At 40.9% G+C, this 25,706-nt stretch overlaps 1 protein-coding gene across 7 annotated transcripts in view; it reads right to left on the reverse strand.

Annotated features, from left to right (window-relative positions):
- Window positions 1-25,706, reverse strand: part of PAM (peptidylglycine alpha-amidating monooxygenase) — a gene marked incomplete at its 5' end in the record, with an annotated part of 212,106 nt that overhangs the window by 63,881 nt on the left and 122,519 nt on the right. For all 7 annotated transcript variants that reach the window (XM_014589171.1, XM_027772271.1, XM_027772253.1 and 4 more), the window contains 3 exon segments: window positions 9,978-10,049; window positions 11,525-11,709; window positions 23,593-23,696. In XM_014589171.1, the coding sequence (XP_014444657.1) occupies window positions 9,978-10,049; window positions 11,525-11,709; window positions 23,593-23,696 (361 nt within the window).

Genomic DNA, 25,706 nt, shown 5'->3' on the forward strand with positions numbered 1-25,706 from the left:
GGCAGGGAGGCCTTCCTCTACCTCGACATGGCTATCCTTTCTCTTCCTTTTAAGTCCCAACACTGTCTGAAAGAACTTCCTGTGAAACGAGAAGACTACCTATCTGTGCTGTCCAACATTACTGCCACTGGATGCACCGGTACTTGTAATGTGACTAGCGCAGCTGAAGAACATAATTATGAATTAATTTATAGTCAAATTAAACAATATATTTTTTCTGGAATTTTGCCAGAGGGCGCATGCTCTCAGAAGCAAAGAGAGAAAGAAAGTGAGGAAGCATCTCCCATTTCTGGCTGCTTTGGGGATTTGGGGCACACGCACATGCCCAGTGTGTTTTTCAAACCATTGGTTCCGAGACTCGAACCTCACAGTTGGCCACGTGGGATCCAGCTGCCTCAGTTCCACGCCATGGGCTGGCCCTACCTTTAAACAGCCCCTGTCTCGGGTCTACCACACTGAGCAGTGCTGGGTTACCTGCACACATGCTCTCCCTTCCCCAGTTGAAGGTATCTGCTTCCACTCCCTCCGTCTCCAATGCATGACTTCTTTCTGAGTTTATCAAAAGTTCCTGGAGACCAGCAGATGGCATAATGGTTACGTTGCTGGACTCCCACATAGTTAAATGTGGTTCGAGTCCCAGACCCGGCAGCTTAACAAGAACCCATTCCAGGGAAGTGCAGGCGTGTGCCCAATAATCCCAAGAGGAGAATGGAGAAGGGCGTGAGCATGGTCATCCCCCTGGGGGCGATTTCTTGTTTTCTGTCTCTCCAGAAAGAGACACCCTATAGGAAAAATAGGTGCACATACCCTATAGGAAAAATCACTCAAAAAAAAAAAAAAAGAGATCCTAATTGCCGAAGCCAGCAGATCTTTCATTTTGACCTGCTGGCAGCAGGGAGCACTACTGGAAGTCTCCATTGGAAACCCCGTCCTTTGTGTTAGCCTTTACAGATCTCCAGCCGTCATTTCTGCTTCCTCTTTTTCTTCTGCCCAAGGTATGAGGTCTCTCCCTGTTGCACGTGCTCCCTCTGGCAAAGGCCACTTCTTACTGCATGGTCTCAGTCCCTCGCTCGCTCAGGTCCTCCGGGCAAAGGACTCCCAGATCTGGGGCTCTCCCAGCACAGGCTGCTCTACGAAACTGCCTCCTGGAAATACCCGCTTGGATGTGTCTCCCAGGCATTTACCTTCACACACCTCAAACTCGGCTCTTTATCTTTGCCTCTTACTGTATCTTTTTATAGCATTTTTCTTAGGAATGACGCTGTGTTCCGAGTAGACTGTTCCAGAACACTGGACTCAGCCCTTCTCGTCAAGGTGAATCGTGAAGTCCAGCCTAGGCGGCTTCCTCATTGCCGTCTTCTCCTTGCCTACCACGGCACTCCTTTGGGATTATCTTCCCGAATGTCATAGCGAGAGCCTTCTTCCTCAGAACAGACCCCATCTTTGCTCTGGGTTCCGAATCTGCCCGCGGTGGTATCAAACCTGCATGGTACCTGCTCACCTCTACAGAACTGCCTTGTGGTGGGCGGTACCTACCGTCCCTGGGCCCTTCGGGATTAGACCCCACAGTTACCTTTCCCCAGCTTTGTCAACCCGAGCATTTCTGGGTCGTCTTCCCCAGCTCTACTGTGGGATCCACTGTGAGAATGATGGTGTCATTTATTTTTCTAAACTGGGACACTTCTGAGAAGAAAACATGTCAGTAATATTTATACAAGGCATAAACCGAACAGCCCTAGAAAAACTGAGATGTTTGCTACTCTATTATTGACAGATAACAACAAGAAAGTACTTTATAAACTATGGAAAGCTCTCTCTCTTTTCTGTACTGGACCATTAAACTCTTTCTTGTCAATTTCCCTCAGAACTGTCAATCTTAGGAATATATATTTTTTCTTTTTAAATTAAATGTCTTTTGAGCTCAGGGGCTTTTTTCTTTAACTGAACATGTTTCTCTGTCTTATCCTCGTCTGTCTCGTCCATCTCACTTGTGATCCTGGCTGACTGCAGGGCTGAGGGGTGATCGCAGATTGAAGACCTGGCCAAGGGTGCTTGGCTTGTCTCTCTCCTTCTCTCTCTCTCTCTGTCTCTCTCTCTGTCTCTCTCTCTGTCTCTCTCTCTCACACACAAAAGAAATAAATTTTACTTTTTTTAAGTTTTGCTATAGGGTGTGTACACTCGTTGGAGAGAGACAGAGAAAGTGAGAAATTATGCCCTCCTCTAAGTGGTGGCCATGCCACAATCCCTTCTCTTCCATTATAGTCTCAGAATTTGGGGCATGCACACCCATGCACCTGTTGTGTTTATCAAGCCACCAGGTCCGGGTCTCTAACCGTGCTCTTAGTCATGTGGGGTCCTACTGCCTTAACCACCATTCTACCTGGCTTTAAAAAAAAAAAAAAAAGCCTATACACGTATACTACAATGCTTTTGCACAAATAATGACTGGTTTTCTTTGATTTGAAAAAGTCAAAGAGATTTTTCTTCTCTTCAGGAGTTTTTTCTTACCACTGTCAATATACCTTATGACATGATCAAATTCTGTAAGAGGCTTTCTAATGATGTTTTTCATACATTTAAATTCTCTCTGGGAAGGGACAAGTTGTAAGATACAGATGAGGCCTTATATAAAAAAATGGAAACCTCTCATTTCTTACTCAACCTTGTATTTCCAGAAATCAACAGTATTCCTATCATAGCAGATACGTAGTAAATGAGTGTGGAGTGAATAATAACTAGTTAAAAACATCACTCCTTGCTTCTGCACTAGTAGAGATAAGAACACCTCCTCGATGATTTGGGACCAGCGTGAGCTGCCATTTCTCTCTTTCTGTCCCTCACACATTGTTAGGATCTTAGGAAATGCAGACATGCTCTCGGTTTCTTAAGTAATTTGGGCGTGGTGTTTGGAAAACACAACTGAAATAGTATTTAACACTTCAGGAAGAGGAATGCAGAGTCGTCCTCGAGAATGTAAAACACTGCCCATTAAAGTCTAAGTTTTAAACTGTGGGCTTCATAAACTCCAGTATAACTCAGTGGGCGATTTTCTGTGTAGCAGAGACCATTTGCCAGTTCCTGCTCTCAGCGTGCAAATTTCTCTGGTTTGTTTTCATGAATGTGATGAGAATAAATATACTAGGTAGGAAAATTTATTTTAAAAATTCCCTAGGGTTTTTGTCTAAAAAAAAAAAAAAAGGCCTTCAGATTACTGGATGAAAAAGCATGTTTTACTCATTTTTAGACCATGCAAAACCTTAATTGTGGCAGGTGAGTTTATTTTTTAAAATGATCAAGAAGGGGATCAGCAGATGGCATAGCAGTTCTCATCCCGGACCTGGTGGCTTAAAACACACTGGGTACATGTGTGTGCATGCCCAAGATTCTGAGAGGAGAATGGAGGATAAGGGATTGTGGCATGGCCACCCTTGTGGGGGTGATTTCTCACTTCCTGTCTCTCTGTGTCTCTTTGGCAAGCGCATGCAGCAAAAATCTCTCTCCCAAAAAAAAAAAAAAAAAAAAAAAGAAGGTAAGAACTTCCACACAACTTTCCAGAAAATAAATTCCCATTTCTCACAGAAATCTCTAGTCCTTCATCATCTAGCCTGCTTGCTACTGATTACTGCTCGGTGATGTCTATGGTACATCAAGAATAAAGAGAATGTTGATCAGCAACTTAACTAGTGACAGACTATGCCAAGTAACCGAGCTAACGAGATGACCGCTCTGCAACATGACTGATTAATGGGACAGGTAACAGGAGTGGGAAAACAAAAGCATCCCTCTTTATATGTTCATATTTTGCTGTCTGACTCAGTTGTAACCGACTGCTTCTTCTGGTCAAAGTCCATTTCGTTTATTGATTGTTTACTTATTACTAACCCACACCATTTACTCTGTAGCCTGAGAGAAATGAAACACGTGCTCACAGTCAGCTCAGGGATCACAAATGAACTTTATTCTCTTATGGGACTCACCTGATTGAAATGCAATAAAAATGGGTGTGTGTGTATGTTTTCAAGAAAATGAGACAAATATTTTAAAGGGGGAGAGAAAAGACAGGCGATGACGATGGCTTGTGCAACTAACGCACACAGATCTGAACGGGAGAGCCTGACCGTGTGATGGGTGATCATCTGCATCTGCCTGTTCTGTTATTGGGAAGCCCATGGAAAACAGCATTCCGCCAGCTTCCCAGAGCTGGGGGGGGGGGCATATAGAATTGCGTTTGATAGATGAGTTCAATAAATAAAGACTTGTGAGCTGCTCACAAATCATCACGACCTGATAAACTTTTGCTGAACGGTAATACAAACAAGAATTGCATCTTCTCAACAAGAGCAGAGTTGCAGAGACGGTGCTTGGGATCGCCTAAGATGCCATTAAAATTGTACTCTGTGAGGGGTCAGGGGCCGGTCCTGTCTGGAATGAGGCAGAGACAGAGAAGTTTCTCTATGAAGTTCAGCCTTTGCTTCGCTCCTCCCATGAACTGTTTTCCACAGTCCTGTTAGTCAGCTTTTGCAGTAGACTGTTCTGTTTTTAACGTGCAGCCCTCGTTCCCTGGATTCTGCTTATTTGATAAAACATGTCAATGGTAATTCACTTTTGTTAGCATAAAACCACTGTGAAATTATTCTGTTTCACAGAAGGTGTCTGAAGACCTTTAACTACCTGGGGTCATGGGGTGTTTTCCCTCAACAAATTGTATTTTTGTCATAGTCTCTCTGCCTTGGGAATATCGTAGCTCATGCTGACCTTTGAGTGGAAAGATTGATTATATGAGGGCACAAAGACTGCAGTGGGAAGCATTTGGAACAAACTGAATAAAACATGGTCAAAGCCCTTTCTGCAGCAAAAGAAGTGCTGTCCAGAGCATAACGTACAGTAATAAGGACATCCTGATGCCACGGACTCTGACTATCAATTCTGCTTGAGATTTAGTAGTAGCAGTAGTATTTAGAGATTTTTGCTATAAGGTGCATGTACTCACCAGAGACAGAGAGAGAAAGTGAGAAATCACTCCTCCCAGGAGGATGGTCACACCACAATCCCGTCTCCTCCATTATCATTTTGGGATTTTGGGCATGCATGCACATATGCCCAGTGTGAGTTTCAAGCCACTGGGTCTGGGACTTGAACCACGATTGGTTATATGGGAGTCCAGTGCCTTAACCACTATACCACCTGCTGGTCCAGAGATTTTTAAATTATTATTATTATTAGGTTTTTGTCATTGGGCAGTGTGCTTCCCAGAGAGAAATCATCCCCTCCCTAGGAGGGAATGGCCACGCCACAATCTGTTCTCCATTCTCCTCTCAGGATTTCAGGCATGCACACACATGCCTGGTGTAATTTTCAAGCCACCAGGTCTGGAATTTGAGCCATGGTTAATCATGTGGGGTTTCCAGCACCTTAACCACCACACTACCTGCTTGCCCCTCTGCCCTGACATGTTCAAGACCTAGACTCCTCCCTAAACAACTGACATAAAATCCGACATCTATAGTGAGAAACACTCACATTCAGACCTCTTTAAAGCAGCTGTGTGGGTCTTTGCTTGCTCTTCGTCTCAGCTCACACTCTGTGCCTAACCCATGTTGCCCAGAGAGTGCAAGCTGTACTTTGGTCTAAGTGCACATTGATAAGAAAACACAATATGTAAAAATAAAAAATAACTCACAAAAATGCCACTCGTATGAGGGCCACTTGTGTGTCTGCTCTTTAAGCCCTCCACGCCACCACCCTCATTCCATGCAGTCTGCTAGGATTACTTCCGTCAGCGTCTAGCTGTGTTCGTTGTTTAGTTTATTAGGCTTAATACATGCACAGGTCATTCTCCACCGTCAATGTTTCAAAGGATGGTGACATTTCAAAGTCGGTTGTGAATGCCCACCAGTGTTTCCTGCGTGAAGGCAGAAATAACTCATTCACGGGTAAGCTCACCTGTTTGCAAACAGGCTATGGTGAAACTGGGTATGGGCATGTACTATGCAGCCCCTGAGAAATCATACCAGTCAGGGCCTGTCCCCTAGTGCAGGGGTAAGTGCTGTGCATGGGGGGTGGGAACCCACATGGTTCACTGTGGTTCTAATCCATGGCTCCTTAAAATGATGGCACATATATGTATGTGTGTGTACGCATGCCCCTAAATCTCGGAGGATGGGAAAATGGAGAAAAATAAGCTTGTGGCAAGACCACGCCCCACTGCAGAGTGCTTTCTCTCTTTTATTGGCAAGCACACAAGCCTCTAACAATAGAAAACTTAAAAACTTAAAAAAAGTCATTCTTGTCAATAATTTTTTGAATTAGTTATTTAATTTTATTTATTTATTTATTATTATTATTTGACTTGACCAGAGAGAGAGAGAGAGAGAGAAAGAGAGAAAGTGAGAAAGCAAGCCATCAGGTCTGGGACTCTAACCATAGTCAGCCCTGTGGAAATCTAGCACCTTAACTACCTCGCCACCTGCTGGCCCTCTTGTCAATAATTTTTACCATTGGGGGAAAAAAATTTACTATTGGAGAAAATATTCAAGATATAACATCTTTAAAAACAGGATACAAATCTATGCATACCTTATAATCTAAACATTAAAATAACACACACATATGTATCATGCGTAATATGTATTTTATACACCATAATACATATACACTCATAATTTGGGGACTATAGACTATGTATTTATACCACATACACTCAGAGGAGAGAAACAGAGAGAGTGAAAGTGGGAAATCCCCCCTCCAGGAGGAAATGGCCACACCACAATCCCTTCGGCATAGCTAAAATAATTCAGGACTTATTTATGGGGGCTAAAAAATATTTTTAAAGTGTATACCTTCTGGAGGAGTTCTTGAACACAAATAATTTTGGCTAGGACACCAAAATAAGGTGAAGGGTTAAGGTTGAGGATTTACTATGAAAATGAACATACATGGAGGGACCAGCAGGTGGTGTCATGGTTAAGGTGCTGGACACTCCCACATGGTCATCCACAGTACGAGTTCCAGACCTGGTGGCTTACTTTCTCACTCCTCCCCCACTTCTGTGTGTGTGTGTGTGGTCAATTTTTTTTAAATGAATGAATAAATAAAATTAAATTTATAATCACAAAAAAATGAACATCCATGGGATGGGGATGGGGTGCAAGGAGAGAAACCATTTGACAGATGGAAACTGGAGTTTTCTGTTGAAAAGCTCTATCTATGGTATACCTCATGATGGAGACTATATGAAAAATGTAAAATTAATCATTAAAAAAAGAAAAGGCTATGCATGGATTTAAAAATACTTTTGTACCCCAGAAAACTGAATATAATTTATTTGGGTAATTACAGTCTTCCTATTGACTACATGGTCAGCTTGACTCTCCAGGGAATGGATACAAATAGTTATTTATTTTTCTTGCAAACAAATATCTCTGGGAAGAATGAAATACTCTTTCAGTAATGAGGCAATATTCCCTGTGTATTGTAAGGAGATAAATTGATGTCATTAGTGTTTCAACAGAACTATCTATACATATGCACACTTGGTGTATTTCTGTATTTCTTTCTTAATTCTAGGGCAGCGGTCTCCAGGGACTCGTAGCCTATTACACTGATTATGCTGACCACTGTGATGGCTTTTGGTGAGCTAGTGTCTCCACATAACCAGGAGGTGCCATTCTGATGGCCAACTAATCTCGACATATGAATAATCACAGCCTATGATCTATAATATGAAAACTGAGGCAGAACGTTTTCCCTTCCTATCCAAGTTAAATCACTTTATTTAAGGCATCTTTATTCATAAGTAGAAGAGAACAGAAACTACAAGAAAATAATTTCTTATGTATCCAGACAATTCCTCGGAACCTGTAAGGGATTGGGTATTTAAAACTCTCAATCTCTGTATCTTGATATGCTTTATAAAACACAAAAAAAGCAAATAAATAAATGGTAAAATAGTAAAGTCTTTTTAAAGGATTTGGTTTGTAGTTATGTACGATACTTCCTAAATCGTACTATTTGGGGAAAAAAAAAGAACAGATTAAGTATTGACATTCAGGTCATTTTGATAACAGAATCTCTGTATTTCTAACCTTTAAAAGGCATCAATGTCTCCCTGGTTACCTCAAATAACTTCAAAAGAAAACCACAGTCCAGCCTCAGTTTCCACAGAGACATTTTAGAAGATATGGCTTCTAAATGATGGCCTCATTCCATGAGTATCATATATGTTGGTATTTGGCAATGTACTCCAAACGAATCAAATTATTTCCAAGACGTACTTTTAACAGTGTGTGCGATGTCAAAATGATGCAGTGTAATCTGAACGAATTTCAGCGTTATTCCAGTAAATACTGTTAATTGTGCTATGCTTAAGCTGTGACTATTCACTTCCTCCAAATACAGAAGCAGGGTTAATCAATTTAGCTATTTAAAATTGTACTCAACAGCCATTTCGTATAAAATCAGCTCCCTGTTTTGACTTAACACAAGAACAGACACAGCATGGACCTAAGCCACTGTATTTTCTCAACGGCTCCTGTGTCAGGAGAGGCTACCGAACAGACTCCGCATCACTTAACAACCTTGAGAGGTTTCCTTGTGCCTCTCTCAGAGTGTGTTTTTCCTCTTCAAAAGTCTGCTTCCTAAATCTAATGACCTTTATCACTGAAATTCTTGTGTATTTTGTGCTCACTGTCTATATTTGAGATTCAAAAAAAAAAAAAAAGAAAAAAGAAATTGAGAATTAAACTCGTATCTTGCTCCTGTTAAGATACTCCTTTCTGCCCTTTTACTGCAAAAGTGATATCTCTGACTTAGATCTAATATAACACACATTTGAAAGAATTCTTTTGGAGAGGGTTTTTTTTTTTTTTTTTTCCTTTGCTATAGGGCACTTGTGCTCGCCAGACAGACAGAGAGAGTCAGAGAGACAGAAAGCAAGAAATCACCCCCCAAGGGGGATGGCCATACCACAATCCCTTTTCCTCCATTCTCCTCTCAGGATCTTGGGCACACACACACACACACACACACACACGCTCGGCATGAGTTGGCGCCCCCGGATCCGGGACTCCAACCACAGTCAACTACATGGGAGTCCAGTGACATAGTCATTACACTAACTGCTGGTCTCCACATTTGAAAGAATTCTAACAGACATTTGTTTACAATGTCTGAGAAACAGGAAATGTCTACATGTTGTTGGAAGAAAAATACGATGTCTTGTATACTTTGTCAGAAGAAGGGTATTTGGATTAACATTAAACTAATGATTAAAAACATATTCTCTGTAGGCCATACTTGGCAGGGTAATGTACTCCAGCATCTAACACAAAGCACTATCTTCAAAAAAAACAAAAAACAAGATTCAGTATTTTTTCAGTGCCAGGACATTAAAACTGTAACATGACCACTTCGAACAAAGAGAAAAGAGGAAGAAAGACACTTTCTTACCCATCAGATGACAATATAACACACAGTCCAGGAGCATAATACAATAATCCCTACCTTACTGAAGGCAGAAAGAAGTATCTGACATCAGCAAGATGCAAGTCGAATTCCTAATTTCTTTTCTTTGTTTTATTTATTTATTTTTTAAACCTCAAATATAGTCAGGGAGCATACCACACAAAATACACAAGAATGTAAGCGGCAAAGGTCACTAGATTTAGAAAGCAGCCCCTGATTGTTTTTCATAGTTATATTTGCACTAACTTTGCTACACATAAAAGTTACAGTATTAAGTGAACTGAAGCGAAGACAGAAAAACCTAATGGAGGACTAAATTATGTGGATGAATTTTACTTTGAAGGCTAAAGTTCACTAACTGATCATTTCCTCATGAATTATGCATTATGTTTTAAAAAATACATAGGGTTTGAGGCTGATTCAGAGAGGCCTAAAATATCTCTGTGCCTTTACAATTCGGTTGCTTATTTGGATAATGAATACTCTTGTAGACGTAACTACATAAATAAACATACCCTCATCAATCACGTCTCCTTCTTCCTGTTTGGGCTGCCGTAGTAAAGCAGTCTTATCTTTGTCTTCTGTTTCTGTAAATCAAAGATGCTAAGCATAAATTTGCAGTATACATTACAAACTTTAAATAGTGTATTGGAAATATGCCATAACCATAAACATACTAAGCAGGGTCTTATGTTTATGACAGTAAGAAGAATTTATATGGTAGAGCTGCTCTTCTGAGTCACAACCTTCCCACCCAGTGCCAACACTAATCACCAGACTTCTGCCTTCATAACTGAGTCAACTCTGCTTTCAGTAATGTGAGTACAGAATTTTTAAAAATGCACTAATAAAACTAGTCTTATTTTTTTTAAAGAATTATTTTATTTTATTTGTTCATTTATTTTAATTTGACCAGACACACACACACACACACACACACACACACACACACACACACACAGAGAGAGAGAGAGAGAGAGAGAGAGAGGAGAGGGAAAGTCAGAAAGTAAGCCACTAGGTCCGGGACTCAAACTGTGGTCGACCATGTGGGAGTGTCCAGAGCCTTAAACACCATGCCACCCACTGGTCCCAAAACTAGTCTTATTTTTTAAAAATTGAACTTATAGTAATATTTTAAGGATCTTTTCTAACACAGTAAGGCATGTTCTATAAATATAGTAGGATCTTAATAAACAACCTGATGGGCATGCTTACGTCCCTCATAAAATCTTCACCAGAAAGAAGAAAGAAGCTGCCTTGGCATTTTAAGACTGAGCTTGTAACACGCAGTAAAAAAGGGTGTGAGTTTCGTAATTTTCAGCTGAAGAATCATAGTCAATACGGTCATTCTGTAGATGAACGGTAAGTTAGAGAACAAGTCTGAGGATGAGACCAAACAGCCTACATTAGTAATGCCTCACGAATCCAGAATGACTCTTTGTGTGAAGAGGCCCATTAAGCAGACACGTCAGGGTATGGTTGGAGATGATAACCACTTGCACTGGCAAACTGTATCGCTCTTCGGACCATGGTACGTACATTCATAAGCTGTGGCAGTCAGTGCTGGCTATGGCAAGAATGAGGTGGGGGAAACGAGACAATATGAACTACACGAAGAAAGGTCTACATTTAGGGGAATGGTCCCCAAACTAATCTGCTTCATCACTGGTTGAGGTTTTTATCTTTAACTCTTGCGATGGGGCCAAATCAGAGAGAGCAGATAAGATAGTAAAGAGAAAAGAGGGAAAGGAAAACGTGCACACATGGAACTGTCTGGACAAAGAAAGAAATAAAGATGATCTTAAATAGTTATCATTGGGCCAGCAGGTGGCATGGTGGTTAAGGGCACTGCACTCCCACATGGCTGACCGCAGTTCAAATCCCAGACCTGGCAGTTTGCTTTCTCACTGTCTCTCTCTCTCTGTCTGTCTGTTCCCTCTCTGTTAAAATTTAAATAAAGTTAAATAAAATAATTCTTTAAAAAAATATTTATCATGCAGTCATGAGAGATCTATAAAAAATACAAAATCAATTGTTCCTTTATAGTAGACACTGATTTTACCTTTGTGGTGTCCATGCATCATAAGCATATCAGGCTTCACGGGAATCGGAATATTGGCCTCCGGAGGTATGCTTCGGAACATGTCTGCAGCTACGTTCTGTGTACAGGTCATGAAGGAAACCGCATGCTTGGCTTCCATGTAATACATAATGTATAAGTTGCACATTTCATCACTAGATGTGCCACTGCAAGCAAAAAAAAAAGTAGGTACAAGAAATCAGCTATCGTATAAAACGCATTCGCAATGCATTCTCAGTGCGAGAAAAATGCAACCAGTAAATCTGTCAGCAATGAATTCAAAGGTGGAAATACGGAGAACTTATTTTATAGCTTTCATTAAAACCTATCAGTTTCCCACACCAAAAGCACATTGTCAAAGGCATATTTTCACTTAACAAAGGAGTAGTCTGCAGTCCCTCCACGGGTATCACCGAACACCGCAGACAGAAATGGCATTGAAGTGGCTGACGAATGCCCTCTTTTCTCTCCTAACCGCTTTTATTCTTTTAGTCCTTTTCCCCTGTGCTAAATCTCAAAGACCGGGCCAAGCTACTTTTCTCATGGAAAATCTTAATTGTTTTCTTAAGCATGATAAAATTCAGCACGTCATCATAAATATATATTACTTACAATACTTTAAAAGTGGCTTTTCTGGGGCCAGCAGGTGATGTGGTAGTGAAGAGAGCTGGACTCCCACATGGCCGACCATGGTTTGAGTCCTGGGCCTGGTGGTTTGCTTTCCCACTTTCTGTCTCACTCTCTCTTTCCTCTCTGTCCCTCTCTGGTCAAATTTAAATAAATAAATATAGAAATAAATAAAGTTCAATAAGATAATTCTTAAAAAAAATAGTGGCTTTTCCACTTAACACTAGGAGTCTTGAGCCTTGTTTATGGTGAACTGCCTTTTTCATGGTCAGATGACTCTAAGTTAAGGGTCCACACTGAGACATCTTCAGTGTGCCCTTGATGTCTGACTTGGCAACCAGGCGTCTAGGACAGGCAAAGAAAGAATGTCAGGAATGATTCAATATGAAATCACTAATTTCTTCTAAGGGCTCAGGTCTAACTGGGGTGAGCTGGACAGCTGAATGACTTGATGTTAAAAATAGATTTAAAATCATGGGACCAGCAGTTGACGTAATGGCTAAGTTGCTGGGCTCCCGTGTAGTTGACTGCAGTTCGAGTCCCGGACCTGGTGGCTTAAACTCACGCTGGGCGTGTGTGTGTGCGTGCCCAAGATCCTGAGAGAATGGAGGAGAAGGGATTGTGGTGTGGCCATCCCTCTGGGGGGTGGTTTCTTGCTTTCTGTCTCTGTCTCTCTCTTTCTGGAGAGTGCACGTGCCCTATAGCAAAAACCTCTCCAAACAAACAAATAAATTTAAAACTAGTGGAAGGGATATTTCCAAGGGGGAAAGATCCAAAATAAAAGAAACAATGTCGACCAGTTTACAGAACATGTTTTTCTCTCCCTCAGTTCACACGGTTACTACCTATCTCACACTCTTTACTGTTATTAGGCGGGACTTGTTTTGGTACAATTTCACAAGACTTTCATATGGCAGAATGGTTCCGGCAAAGGTACATTTCCTTTTTGGTATTTGTTCTGACAACTTTTAGCAAGGCTTTGCTAATATAAAACGCAGTGTGAGGTAGATCATTTGCTGCACAGGGTACGTCAGTGTTGACTTCCCAGCAATGTCAGGCACGACTCACTTCCTCTCCATAGCAACAGTAATGACATCAGCAAGGACTGGAAAAAAATAGAAAGCCTTTCCAAACGAGGATTTGATTTCTCTAAGCCCTGAAAAGGTAGAGCCCCTCCGAGACCACAGGAATGAGCCCCTGCTGTTGGGAAGCTCTGTTCACGCTTTAGAAATCATTTGGCTTCTCACTCCCTGAATCTGATACCTGTCTGTGTAATTGCTTCTCCTGTGAAATACAAGCAAACAGTGAAGAGCACTCCCAAACACCTGTTCCCCACACCTATCTGCACGGTGTCAGCACACCATTCCTAAGCATTATGCTTTAGTAGTCTTGGAGCTGGTCAGAAAATTGTGTGCTATAAAAGGAACGGCTCATGACACAATCACAAGCCAGGGCCTCCCGCCTCTTACCCTCCTCCACCCCCCTGCTCCCCGTTCAAAACAGGGATGTGTGTGCAGGTCATGAGAGCCAGGAGGGAAAAGGCATGGGAAGACGAGCCTGCGGCTAAAAAGACCTTGGATCATTCTGCGCAGGGAGGAAGATCATAATCAATGAAGACAAAACATTTAATAAATTCATATAATAATTCATGAGGCTTCCAACTAATCCACGGACATGTCCTTCCATATGAATGTGTTTGAGCGTCCCAAAGCCCAGGCTTCCAGTGGGAAGATACATCCACCTGCAATGGCATATACGTACTGCAGCCAAGAGCCTGACTTCTCACCTCATTCTGAAAAAAACTAAACAAAGGGGCCAGCAGGTGGCATGGTGGCTGAAGAGCTGGATTCCCACATGGTAGATCCAGTTCAAGTCCTGGACCCAGAATCTTGAAAATCACAACAAATTTGTATATCTATATCTACATAGATATAGATATATAATATATATTTTTCTATACCTATATCTACATAGATATAGATATATAATATATATTTTTCTATACATGACATATATATAGATAGATATAGATATACACACATATTACATATATATAAAACAAAGTAAACACAACTACTGGTCTAAATGTTGTTGGTCCTCTGGGCCAGCATGTTTTCTGTTGCATAGAGATAATAATACATTTTTATAATACATGTGGAGCGAGGATCCTAGAATTCTTTCTCTGTCTGATTTTCTTCTACAGTAGTATTTCCAGCACTATTACTGGAACTTTGGTCCTTGAAATGCTTGTAGACGAGCTGAGGAAAAGCTAGCCTAAGCAAATACGGAGATGCCGGTTTACGCAAGGTAAACAGAACCTACTCCAGGCGCCAATGATATACAGCATGCTCACCAGACTCTGGGAAGGAGTGTGGGCGGGGTAGACACCGTAGGTTCTAGTTCTCAAATGAACGTGACTAGGGTCCTTTGCGTTGCTGCCTGTTCCAGGGCACAATTTAAGAAAAGTTGTGGGTCAGCAGTGGCTAATAGTTAAGGTGCTGGATCCCACAGGGATGGCTCTGTGGTTCGAGTCCTAGAACTGATGGCTTGAAAATTACACTGGGCACGTGTGCATAGGTGCCCTAAATCAGGAGGAGAAGGGATTGTGGTGTGGCCACCTTTCTTGGGGGTGACTTCTCACTCCCCCCCCCATGAACACATGTGCCCTATGGCAAAAATCTAAGAAAAAGAAAGAAAAAAAAAAGTTGTACTTGGTACTATGATACTGATTATACTTACAGGAATAGAAACATAATCCTAATGTTGTTTAAGAATAACAATCAAAAGGTTTTATTCATTAGTTTGTAGACACATGTATAAATCTATTATTATTTTTATGTAATGCCAATCTCCCCCCCCAACACACAGACACGGAGTTTAGGTGTGTATATGTGGTAAGGCTATACGGGACTATTTGAATGCATAAGCATAGATATGCATACAGATGTACATGTAGAAATGTTTTATAGCATGTGTTAATAATAGACCTATCATATATCTGTCCATCCATTTATTTAAACATATATTAATAGTTTAAATTTTTAGAAAAAATCATTAGGGATTTGAGAAGTAACTATTATCCTAAGGTTTCAAAATAACTGAATATCTTATCAATTTATATTCCCCCAAATGTAATTTTGGTGTTTCCAAACTTGTTACATGCATATTTGGAGGACTTGTTTTTAATATGCATTTCAAAAGAAATTGTACTGGGAACCAGCAGTTAGCGTAATGGCTATGTCGCTGGACTCCCACGTAGTCGACCGCGGTTTGCGTCCCGGACCCGGTGGCTTAAACTCACGCCGGGCGTGTGTGCGTGTGTGCCCAAGATCTCAAGAGGGGAATGGAGGAGAAGGGATTGTGGCGTGACCATCCCCTCTGGGGGATGATTTCTCGCTTTCTGTCTCTCTGTCTCTCTCTCTGTCTGGCGAGTGCACGCGCCCTATAGCGAAAACCTCTCCAAAAAAAAAAAGAAAGAAATTGTACTAAAATTAAAAAGAGTTCCTTTCAAAAAAATAAACAGTAATTAATCGAGAAATAAGGAACTAAACTATGAAATGTGTCTTAACTAAAATAAACAACCAATGCAATTATCAGAACAAAATTTACTCTAACTAAATAAAAACATTTCTCACCACCAAAGTAATGAGTTACACATCAAAAAAGAAGAAAATTACAGAGTGCTAGTGGGGGAGCATATAAAATAAGATATATTTTGAATAATTTTTATATTCATATTGGAGACAAAAGCAGCAATTATTACTGCAGAATTAACATGAAGCAAGGCACGAGTTTACATGTTTGAAAATGCACATAATACAACTGTTCATCCTTTATGGGTTATAATCAAATTTGATTATTTTAATGAGTTACCATGAAAAATTAAATAAATAAAAATAAAAATATAAAAAAGTATAATGCTGCAAGTTATTCCTTAAAGGGAACTGTCTTGCCATGTACTGAATTAGCTTTTGAGAAAAACTATACATATATCAATATATGTAAAAGTAGACATACACACACACACCCCGCCAAACGCATATGTTCAGACAATACATAAATTTAATTACACCTACATATTATGTATTAATTTTGTATACGCATAAATGTGTTCATCTCTAAACATGTCTCTCTCTGTCTGGCGAGTGCACGCGCCCTATAGCGAAAACCTCTCCAAAAAAAAAAAGAAAGAAATTGTACTAAAATTAAAAAGAGTTCCTTTCAAAAAAATAAACAGTAATTAATCGAGAAATAAGGAACTAAACTATGAAATGTGTCTTAACTAAAATAAACAACCAATGCAATTATCAGAACAAAATTTACTCTAACTAAATAAAAACATTTCTCACCACCAAAGTAATGAGTTACACATCAAAAAAGAAGAAAATTACAGAGTGCTAGTGGGGGAGCATATAAAATAAGATATATTTTGAATAATTTTTATATTCATATTGGAGACAAAAGCAGCAATTATTACTGCAGAATTAACATGAAGCAAGGCACGAGTTTACATGTTTGAAAATGCACATAATACAACTGTTCATCCTTTATGGGTTATAATCAAATTTGATTATTTTAATGAGTTACCATGAAAAATTAAATAAATAAAAATAAAAATATAAAAAAGTATAATGCTGCAAGTTATTCCTTAAAGGGAACTGTCTTGCCATGTACTGAATTAGCTTTTGAGAAAAACTATACATATATCAATATATGTAAAAGTAGACATACACACACACACCCCGCCAAACGCATATGTTCAGACAATACATAAATTTAATTACACCTACATATTATGTATTAATTTTGTATACGCATAAATGTGTTCATCTCTAAACATGTGAGTGTGAGACATTCTAATCAGCCTACTAATATAGTTCATTTGAGGACGAATTATCTAATCAAAAATTGAGTTGATCATCACGCTGGGCGCGTGTGCGTGCGTGCCCAAGATCCCGAGAGGAGAATGGAGGAGAAAGGATTGCGGTATGACCATCCCCCCTGAGGGGTGATTTCTCGCTTTCTGTCTCTATGTCTCTCTCTGTCTGTCTGGCGAGCACACGCGCCCTACAGTGCAAATCTCTCCAAAAAAAAAAAAAATTGAGTTGATCAAATAATTTAGGACTATTTCTATCTCAAGGAAAATTTTATTAAAAGAGCTGAATAAAAAGAAGTCATAATTCATTCCTTTCCATCTAGAACTGGACCTGTGGTCAAGGTAACTCTGAGCTCCTCTCTGACAGAGAAACTACCATAGGCTAAAAACGGCAGGATTCTAATCTTCCTTAGTATCAGCAGTTTGCTTATTTTATTATATTCCATATCCATCTTTCTTTTGCTAAAAAATAAACCAGTGAAACTCACTTCAAACTGCTTTTAGTATTAGGAAGGGAGAATTCTGGCTTGCCTACCCTTATTCTCACAGAGATCGACCCAGGCAGGCAACACTGCTAAACTGGAAGATCACTAACAGGAGAAAGGCGGGAGGGAGGCTGTATCCAAGGCTGCCCGGACCCCACTGAATGAACTTTAAATATGCCCCAAAGCCAATGTGACTCCTGAAAAGGAAGACTGCAGGCCTCACTGATAGTCCAAAATGGCAGTAGGGCATTTCCTCCATCTTGTGTAACACCGGGCTCAGGTGGTAACTCTCAGACCAGCCGACTCCGTGTCAACAGCTTTCAACCTGACGTCCTGTGGTGAGCCTCAAAATATAAGCCCTCAGTATTTGTTGCGTGTAGGAAGATTGGTAATCGTGCTTAATAAATGTTTATAACTTACGAAAACATAATACGTTAGCCCTGGTATATCATACTGCTGAGTAAGACGGCAGGTTCATGTTACATACTCGACTGATTTATGGCATTTCTAAAATCTTTACTCAACTATTTATATGTTGTTTATCTATCTTCTCTGAAGGTTTTCATAGAAATATTTTATATTAGAAAGATATACAATAAGGATTTAAGACAGAGCCAAGTATTCTGACGTGTCATGTAACTGGGCTGCTCACAGCCATATTTCACTGGCCTACCGGCTTCCCCACCTCTAGGCTGGAAAACAACCCAAAGAGCAACATTAATTTTGGAAATGATACAAAAATTGTAAAGAAGTTATTTCATAAAAATTTTAACTGTTTCTTAAGAGGTTTTTGGTGTTTCTGAACTTAAACATTAAGGAGTGATTTATCATGTAATTTTATCTTTGCATAAAATTCAATTTAAAAAGCTAAGTGGGGGCCAGCAAAATGTTGTGGTTAAGGTGTTGGATTCCCACATGGCTGAGCATGGTTCGAATCCCGGACCGGGGCGCAAGTGTGTGTCTGCCCAAAATACTAGGGGGAGAGAGAGAAGAAGGGATTGCACCATGGCCATCCCCCACCTGGGGGGTGATTTCTTGTTTTCTGCCTCTCTCTATTTTTCTGGTGAGCACACGTGCTCCATAGCAAAAATCTCTAAAAAAAAAAAAAAGCTGATAAAAGTGCTATGCTTAGTATCTACAAATATTTTTTAAACATTGTCATATTCTCTCATGTTCATATTCACATAAAATGATTCTTGTAAATGAAAAATATAGCTAAAAAAAGTTGACCAAACAGGAAGTATTATCTACCTATTACCAAGAACTAATTATAAATTTTAGCATATAAACTTTTAGGTTGATTAGCTGACTTAATTAGCTTAATTGACTGACTTAATCAAATTCTAATTTTTTGTTTAAACTTGACTAAACATATGAAATGAGTTTAGAGAAGTGTCATGTTGAATATAAAATATGTCATGCAGCCAGGCAGGAAATTGCTTCTTCAGAGATTAATTACTACTATGCTGTCCTTACATTCGTTAGAGCAACTTGGTCTGAGAGATAGAAATATATGCTGGGAAAACACATTTTTACCATAAGTTAGTTTGTTAGTTTGTTTATAGTTTGTTATAGGGTGAATGCGCTCCCTGGATAGAGACAGAGAGGAAAGTGAGTAATCACCCCTCAGAGGGGATGCTCTCGCAGCAATCCCTTCTCCTCCATTCTCCTTTTGGGATTCTGGGCAGGCAAACACAGGTCCAGCGGGATTTTTAAGCCACCAGGTCCAGAACTCAAACTGCACAGTTGACCGTATTGAATCAAGCTGCCTTAACCCGCACACCACCTGCAGGCCCTAAGTTTATTTATTGATGTTTCTTGTCTTAAACCTATCTTTTCAAAAAGTAATTTCATTGTTAATATTATTTTTGATTGACAGATTATAATCATATTGTTTAGGGGATGTGTTTTCATACATGTGTGCGCAATGTGGAATGCCTGAGTAAAGCTCATCAATACAGCCATTGCTTTGATTACCTATTCATTTTTGTGGTGAGACATTTGAAATTTACTGTTAATTTTGAAATGTAATTATTGACTATAGTCACCCTGCCATGCAGTGGGCCTTAAAACCTAATTCTCCTGTCCACGCGAACCTCTGTGCCCTTGAGCCACAGCTGCCATCCCCTCCGCGCCCCGCCCAGCTCAGGTAACCACCATCCTGCTCTCCACTCCCGTGAGCTCAGCTTCAGCCCACACACAGGTGCGAGCTCACGGGGTATCTGTCCTCCTGTCCCGAATGAATGTCCTTCACACGTATCTGTGCTGTCACGAGCCACAGGATTTCTCCTTTCTAAAAGCTCAGCACGATCTTGCTGTGTATTTATGACACATTTTTATTATCTACTTATCTTCTGATGGCCACTTAAGTTGTTAAGTCCACTTATTTTATTATTTTTTTTTGGAGAGAAATCAGCCCCCGGAGGGGATGGCCACGCCATAATTCCTTCTCCTCCATTCTCCTCTCAGGATATTGGGCACACTCACACATGTGCCCCGTGTGAGTTTAAGCCACCGGGTCCAGGACTCGAACCGCAGTTAACTACATGGGAGTCCAGCGACATAGCCATGATGCCAACTGCTGGCCCCACGTCCACTTAGTTTTTTTAATGGTAGTATTTTTGAGATAAGTCTCTGTTATGGAAAACTCAGACTCCATTTTTAAAAGTGCTTTTTATTAGTTAACCATGATTGTGCTTCCTATAAGCAGTGTTCTCATTTCAGATTTCCAGCTTACTATAGTGTTAAACTCACTTAGGGCAGAAATGTTCAGCTGACTGTCTTTCTGGTAGGCCACTGTCAATACAATTTTTCCTGTAAAACCTAGTTTTCAAGTAGCTGTTGAACAAGAAGGTTTAAAACTTAAAGTTAATAGTTCTCCTGGTACACCAGGGAGATACTTACCGGCAAGACTGCCCTTGGATAAGTCTAGATGCTTCGGGCATAGCACGTAAACCGTGCTGGGAGAATGCATATTTGTGTATGTGCGGTAGGGGTGGGAAGAAAGGGGGGAGGGAGAGATTCACAGACTACATTTAAGTTAATAGACATTGTAAAATATTTGTCTTGTTTTGTTTTAATTTATAATAGCACATGTATGTTCATGTGTGAACAAAGAGAAGAGGGGGAGACAGAGAAGCACCCCAATAGGGTGTTATTGCGTGCTGACCCCCTTTCCTCAGCCCTTCAGCTTATGAGCGTCTCGGGAAGGACTGGGGATCTAAACCCATGAACAGCCCCGTGGCTTCCAGCGCTGCGGTTCAGTGTGCTATCAGCTGTGCCTCAGGCTGGCCTGAGTTTATTGTTTTCCCTTCTTTTCTTGGTTGTTGTTTTTACTGTTAAATTCTCATCTGTGATCCTATGGAGGTTGTACCCATTATCTTACAAAACAGAGGTGCATTGATATTGCTACTTTTCTAAAATTAAAAAGTATATTTAGTGCTGGGACCAGCAGATGGCGTAATGGCTACCTTGCTGAACTCCCACGTAGTCGACCGCGGTTCGAGTCCTGGACCCGGTGGCTTAAACTCACACCGGACACGTGTGTGTGCATGTCCAAGATCCCGAGAGGAGAATGGAGGAGAAGGGATTGCAGCATGGCCATCCCCCCTGGGGGGTGATTTCTCGCTTTCTGTCTCTCTGCCTCTCTCTGTCTTTCTGGCGAGTGCACACGCCCTAGAGCAAAAACCTCTCAAAAAAAAAAAAAAAAAGGATATTTAATGCTACAGGAATATTATGCAATATTAGGAGGATTTCTGTTGATATTTAAACTTATGAGACTTGTCTTACTAGTTTATCATTCTATTGGGGGAAATGCTTCTGTAACATAAATATTCAGAATACAGACTCACCACTCAATAACTTTATTTACTATAATTGCTCTATTATGGAATGCTTAAATTTCTTTCAGACCACAGTAGATTTAACAAAGGATACATTAATATGGTCATTTTAGAATATTACTTGAAAGCAAAATGCACATTTTTAGAAAGACTAAAATTATTTTAGCCTCATGAAACTGGAAGAAGCCCCCAGAGATCGCTCTGGCGTCCCATTCCAGTACTACAACACGTCATTCATTTCTATGGCTGATACTCCCCATGGAAGAAAGCCAAAGGAAAGAGTCTGGTCAAAGCTATAAGCCCCCAAACCGGAGAGACCTTTCGGGGGGAAAAATTCTTTCTTTCTCCTCACATAATTGTAATACATGCAAGTGCTGAAAGAGATTATTGCAACTTCATCTGTGTCCTGATTCCAAAGTTAATAAAATAACCAAGGGCATTTAAGTTCCTTTGGCTGTACAGTAATATAAAATGGAGAACAGCTGATCAATACCCTCCGAATCCCATTACCTCATGTATTGAAAGATGGCTAAGATGGGAGTTGTCAGGCTCTTTTTAATTCGAGTTATGTCTAGCTTCATTAACCTTCTTCCTTACAATCATTTCCTGTCACTTAATAATTTTACGGTGTCCATCAACTCTCTTTCCAAAATGTATCAAATTTATCCAAAAGCCAACTCCTGGAAGCTTGTAGTGTAATATAAATGGATAATGTTTTTCTATTTGTTCTATCTTCAGTCCTAAAATTGGTATTTATATAAAACCTCTTTTGGATAAAAACTCATCTTCCTACCCTAGCAAATGCTCTCTGACTGCATGGGTGCCCTTTCCACTCACCCTACAATCAACACTGTTGTTACTGCAAGAACTGTCTTCGGTGCATCTCATACATATTGCAGACGCTTACCACCTGTAACTGCTCTTTGATCAAAAGATAGATGGTCTAAAACTCTAGCTTCCAGGTGGCATCAGTAAATAGTTTAAAACTTGGTTTAACATGGAAAGGAGGCACCTTAATCATTTTTTAACAAAAAGCATGATGAGACTTTATCTTCCATGTTTTGGGGGGTAAGTTTTTTTTGGAAGGAGTTCATAATATTTTGAAAGTGTTACTCAGTGTTATAAAATAACTATTTCAAGAAGCTTAGTATTTTGAAAAGGATTAGTTTGTCAAGAAAGGCATGATGTGGGACCAGCAGTTAGCGTAATGGCTATGTCACTGGACTCCCACGTAGTCGACTGCAGTTCGCGTCCCAGACCTGGTGGCTTAAAACTCATGTCGGGCGCGTGTGCATGCGTGCCCAAGATCCCAAGAGGAGAACGGAGGAGAAGGGATTGCGGCATGGCCATCCTCTCTGGGGGGTGATTTCTCGCTTTCTGTCTCTCTGTCTTTCTCTGTCTTTCTGGCAAGCGCACGCGCCTATAGCAAAAAACCTTTCTAAAAAAAAAAAAAGAAAGGCATGATGTAATTTCTCTATGTAAACCGTGTCATGACTTCCTCAACAACCCAGTATTTGAAAGTACTGGCCTTTCCTTCTGGACAAAGTGTTCCGTATTATCACAGTGTTCCGTTGGTAGGCTGAATAAAAATGACTGAATACACAGAAGTTTTCATAGGCAGAAAAAAATCATGATTCTGAATATGTACAGGTACCACCAAACACAGAACCCACATATTTGCCTAAATGTAAACATGAGGACAAAGGATACTAGAGGAGAAAATGTTTCTTAATTCCTCTATTTTCTTTATTAAGATGTGTGTGAAGGGGCCAGCAGGTGGTGTGGTGGTTAAAGGCACTGGACTCCCACGTGGCTGACTACGGTTCTAGTCCCAAATCTGGCGGCTTGCTTTTTCACTTTCCCTCTTCTCTCTTTTTCTCACTCTGTCTCTCTCTGGTTAAAATGAAATAAAGTTAAATAAAATATTTTTTTAAAAGGTGCATCTGAGGATGTCACATATACTGTAGTGTTAACTACAACACACAACACATCTAGCTGTGATGCCGACATTCTTGAAGAAGCAAGAAAAGAGCATGAAAAACTGAGCGTGTGTCCCGAGGTTTATCCAAGTCAATGCATTCTAAAGTGATAAAACACTATGGTTTGTTGTAATTGTCCATGATAGTACCAAAACATCTGTAGTTCTCTCACATAGATGTCACCTATCACCACACCTGTCCCAGTAAAATCTCTTCAGATAGTGGAAGGCGAGACTCATACCCGATGTGCGTGGCTTCTGTCCTTCCCTCTCCAGTGAATACGCATCTGGCTGCAAGTATGTCACCAAAACTAACATCGACTGGGTGTTCCACAGGATAGAAGGCCTGCCAAGAGGACAAATGCAATGATTTATTAAGGTTACCAATAAGTGCCACCAGGTGGCGTGGTGGCTAAGGCACTGGACTTCCACTTGGCCGACTGTGGTTTGAGCCCTGGACCTGGTGGCTTGAAAATTACACTGGGCACCCATGTACGTGCACGCCCCAAATCCCAGGAGCAGAGTGGAGAAGGGATCATCGCTTCTAGGGAGTGATCTCCTACTTTCCCTCTCTCTGTCTCCCTCTGGTGAGATCATGTGCCCTATGGCAAAACCCTAAAATTAGAAAAAAAAATTTTTTTTCTCTGCCTCTTCGGCGAGTGCATGTGCCCTATAACAAAAATCTTTTTTCTTTTTTTAAAAATATAATAGTTATACTAATGTGAGGCACTCCGGGTAGAGACAATGAAGACAGACCCCTATATACACAAACAATGGATGAATAAGGAGAGCTCGCCTTTAATTAATCGAGTCTACGTGAGTGCCAGCCTTTGAAATACGCACTGTCGAAGGTGGGCTCCACACCCTGAGCTCTCCTCCCACCCCCTCTTTTCTTTTTTCTTTTTTTAGAGATGTTTTTGTTATAGGACGCATGAGCTCACCAGACAGAAAGCAAGAAATCATCCCCCAGGGGGCGATGGCCATGCCGCAATCCCTTCTCCTCCATTCTCCTCTCGGGATCTTGGGCACGGACGCACACGGGCCCAGCGTGAGTTTAAGCCACCGGGTCCAGGACTCGAACTGCAGTTGGCTACATGGGAGTCCAGCGACATAGCCATTACGCTAACTGCTGGTCTTGTCCTACCCCCTTCACCCTCTCCCTGAGACCTTGCTGCGGGCCACAGCTGCGGCTAGTGAACAGCTCACTGTGCCCCAACTCATGGGATGTTTTCAGGTGGAGACCATTCCAGAGGTACTCACACCCCTCCCACAGTAACACCACAGATGAAGGACACTGAGCCCTAAACACGCTCTGCTCATTCTGGTTTTTTTTAAATTTTTTTAGAGGTTTTTGCTATAGGGCTCATGTGTTTGCCAGAAAGACAGAGAGAGACAGAGAGACAGAAAGCAAGAAATCATCCCCGGGAGGATGGCCACGCCGCAATCCCTTCTCCTCCATTCTCCTCTCAGGATCTTGGGCAGGCACGCATGCACACGCAGCCCAGCTTGAGATTAAGCCACTGGGTCTGAGACTCGAACTGTGGTCAACTACATGGGAGTTCAGAGACACAGCCATTACGCCAAATGCTGGTCCCTCTGCTCCTTCTGTTCATCAACAAGATAAACTTTCACTGAAACCTTCGAACACTATATGAACAGACTAGACCCCTGCCGTGGCGACAGAGAATCTGCACTGACTTAGGAAACTTTGTTCTGAACATCCGGAACCTGACCCACGCTCCTGAGGGTTTGGACCACTCCTGCCTGGCCGTGAGTGGAGCAGGCTCACGCCTTCTCCTGTTGGACCGCGGGTGTGTTCTTTGCAGTCCGTAAGTACTAGAAGTAAGGCCTTAGACTTGGGGCTTTCTCAGAACAACCACTAACAAACGCATTCGGTAAAAATCAGAATCAATGTCATGACAGAAGAGCTATCTGAAATGGTCTTTGCTAAATTATGGGGTAGAAAAGACTTCATCAACACATGTAAACTATATCGAGAGAACGGAGAAAGAAAGCAGCAAATTGGGGCCTGCAGGTGGTGTGGTGGTTAGGAGGTTGGACTCCCTGAAAGCAGTTCGAGTCTTAGACCTGACTGCTTGCGTTTTCACTCTCCCTCTCTCTCATTGTCTCTCTACGGTCTAACTAAAATAATAACAACAATAATAAACAGAATTAAATAAAATAATTCTTTAAAAATAAAAAAAGAAAGTGCCAAATTCAAAGTTGCAAGAAAGGAGGTCTCACAGCTCAGATAGATAGTAAAGGGAGATTCGGAGATGTTTATTTAGGTTCCAGAGAAGTTCACAAGGGTTATGCAAGGTTGTTTTTATTTATTTATTTTTTAATAATGACTTCC

The sequence above is a fragment of the Tupaia chinensis genome, unplaced genomic scaffold, assembly GCF_000334495.1.
Source record: "Tupaia chinensis unplaced genomic scaffold, TupChi_1.0 Scaffold000002_1, whole genome shotgun sequence".
NCBI classification, from domain to species: Eukaryota; Metazoa; Chordata; class Mammalia; order Scandentia; family Tupaiidae; genus Tupaia; species Tupaia belangeri.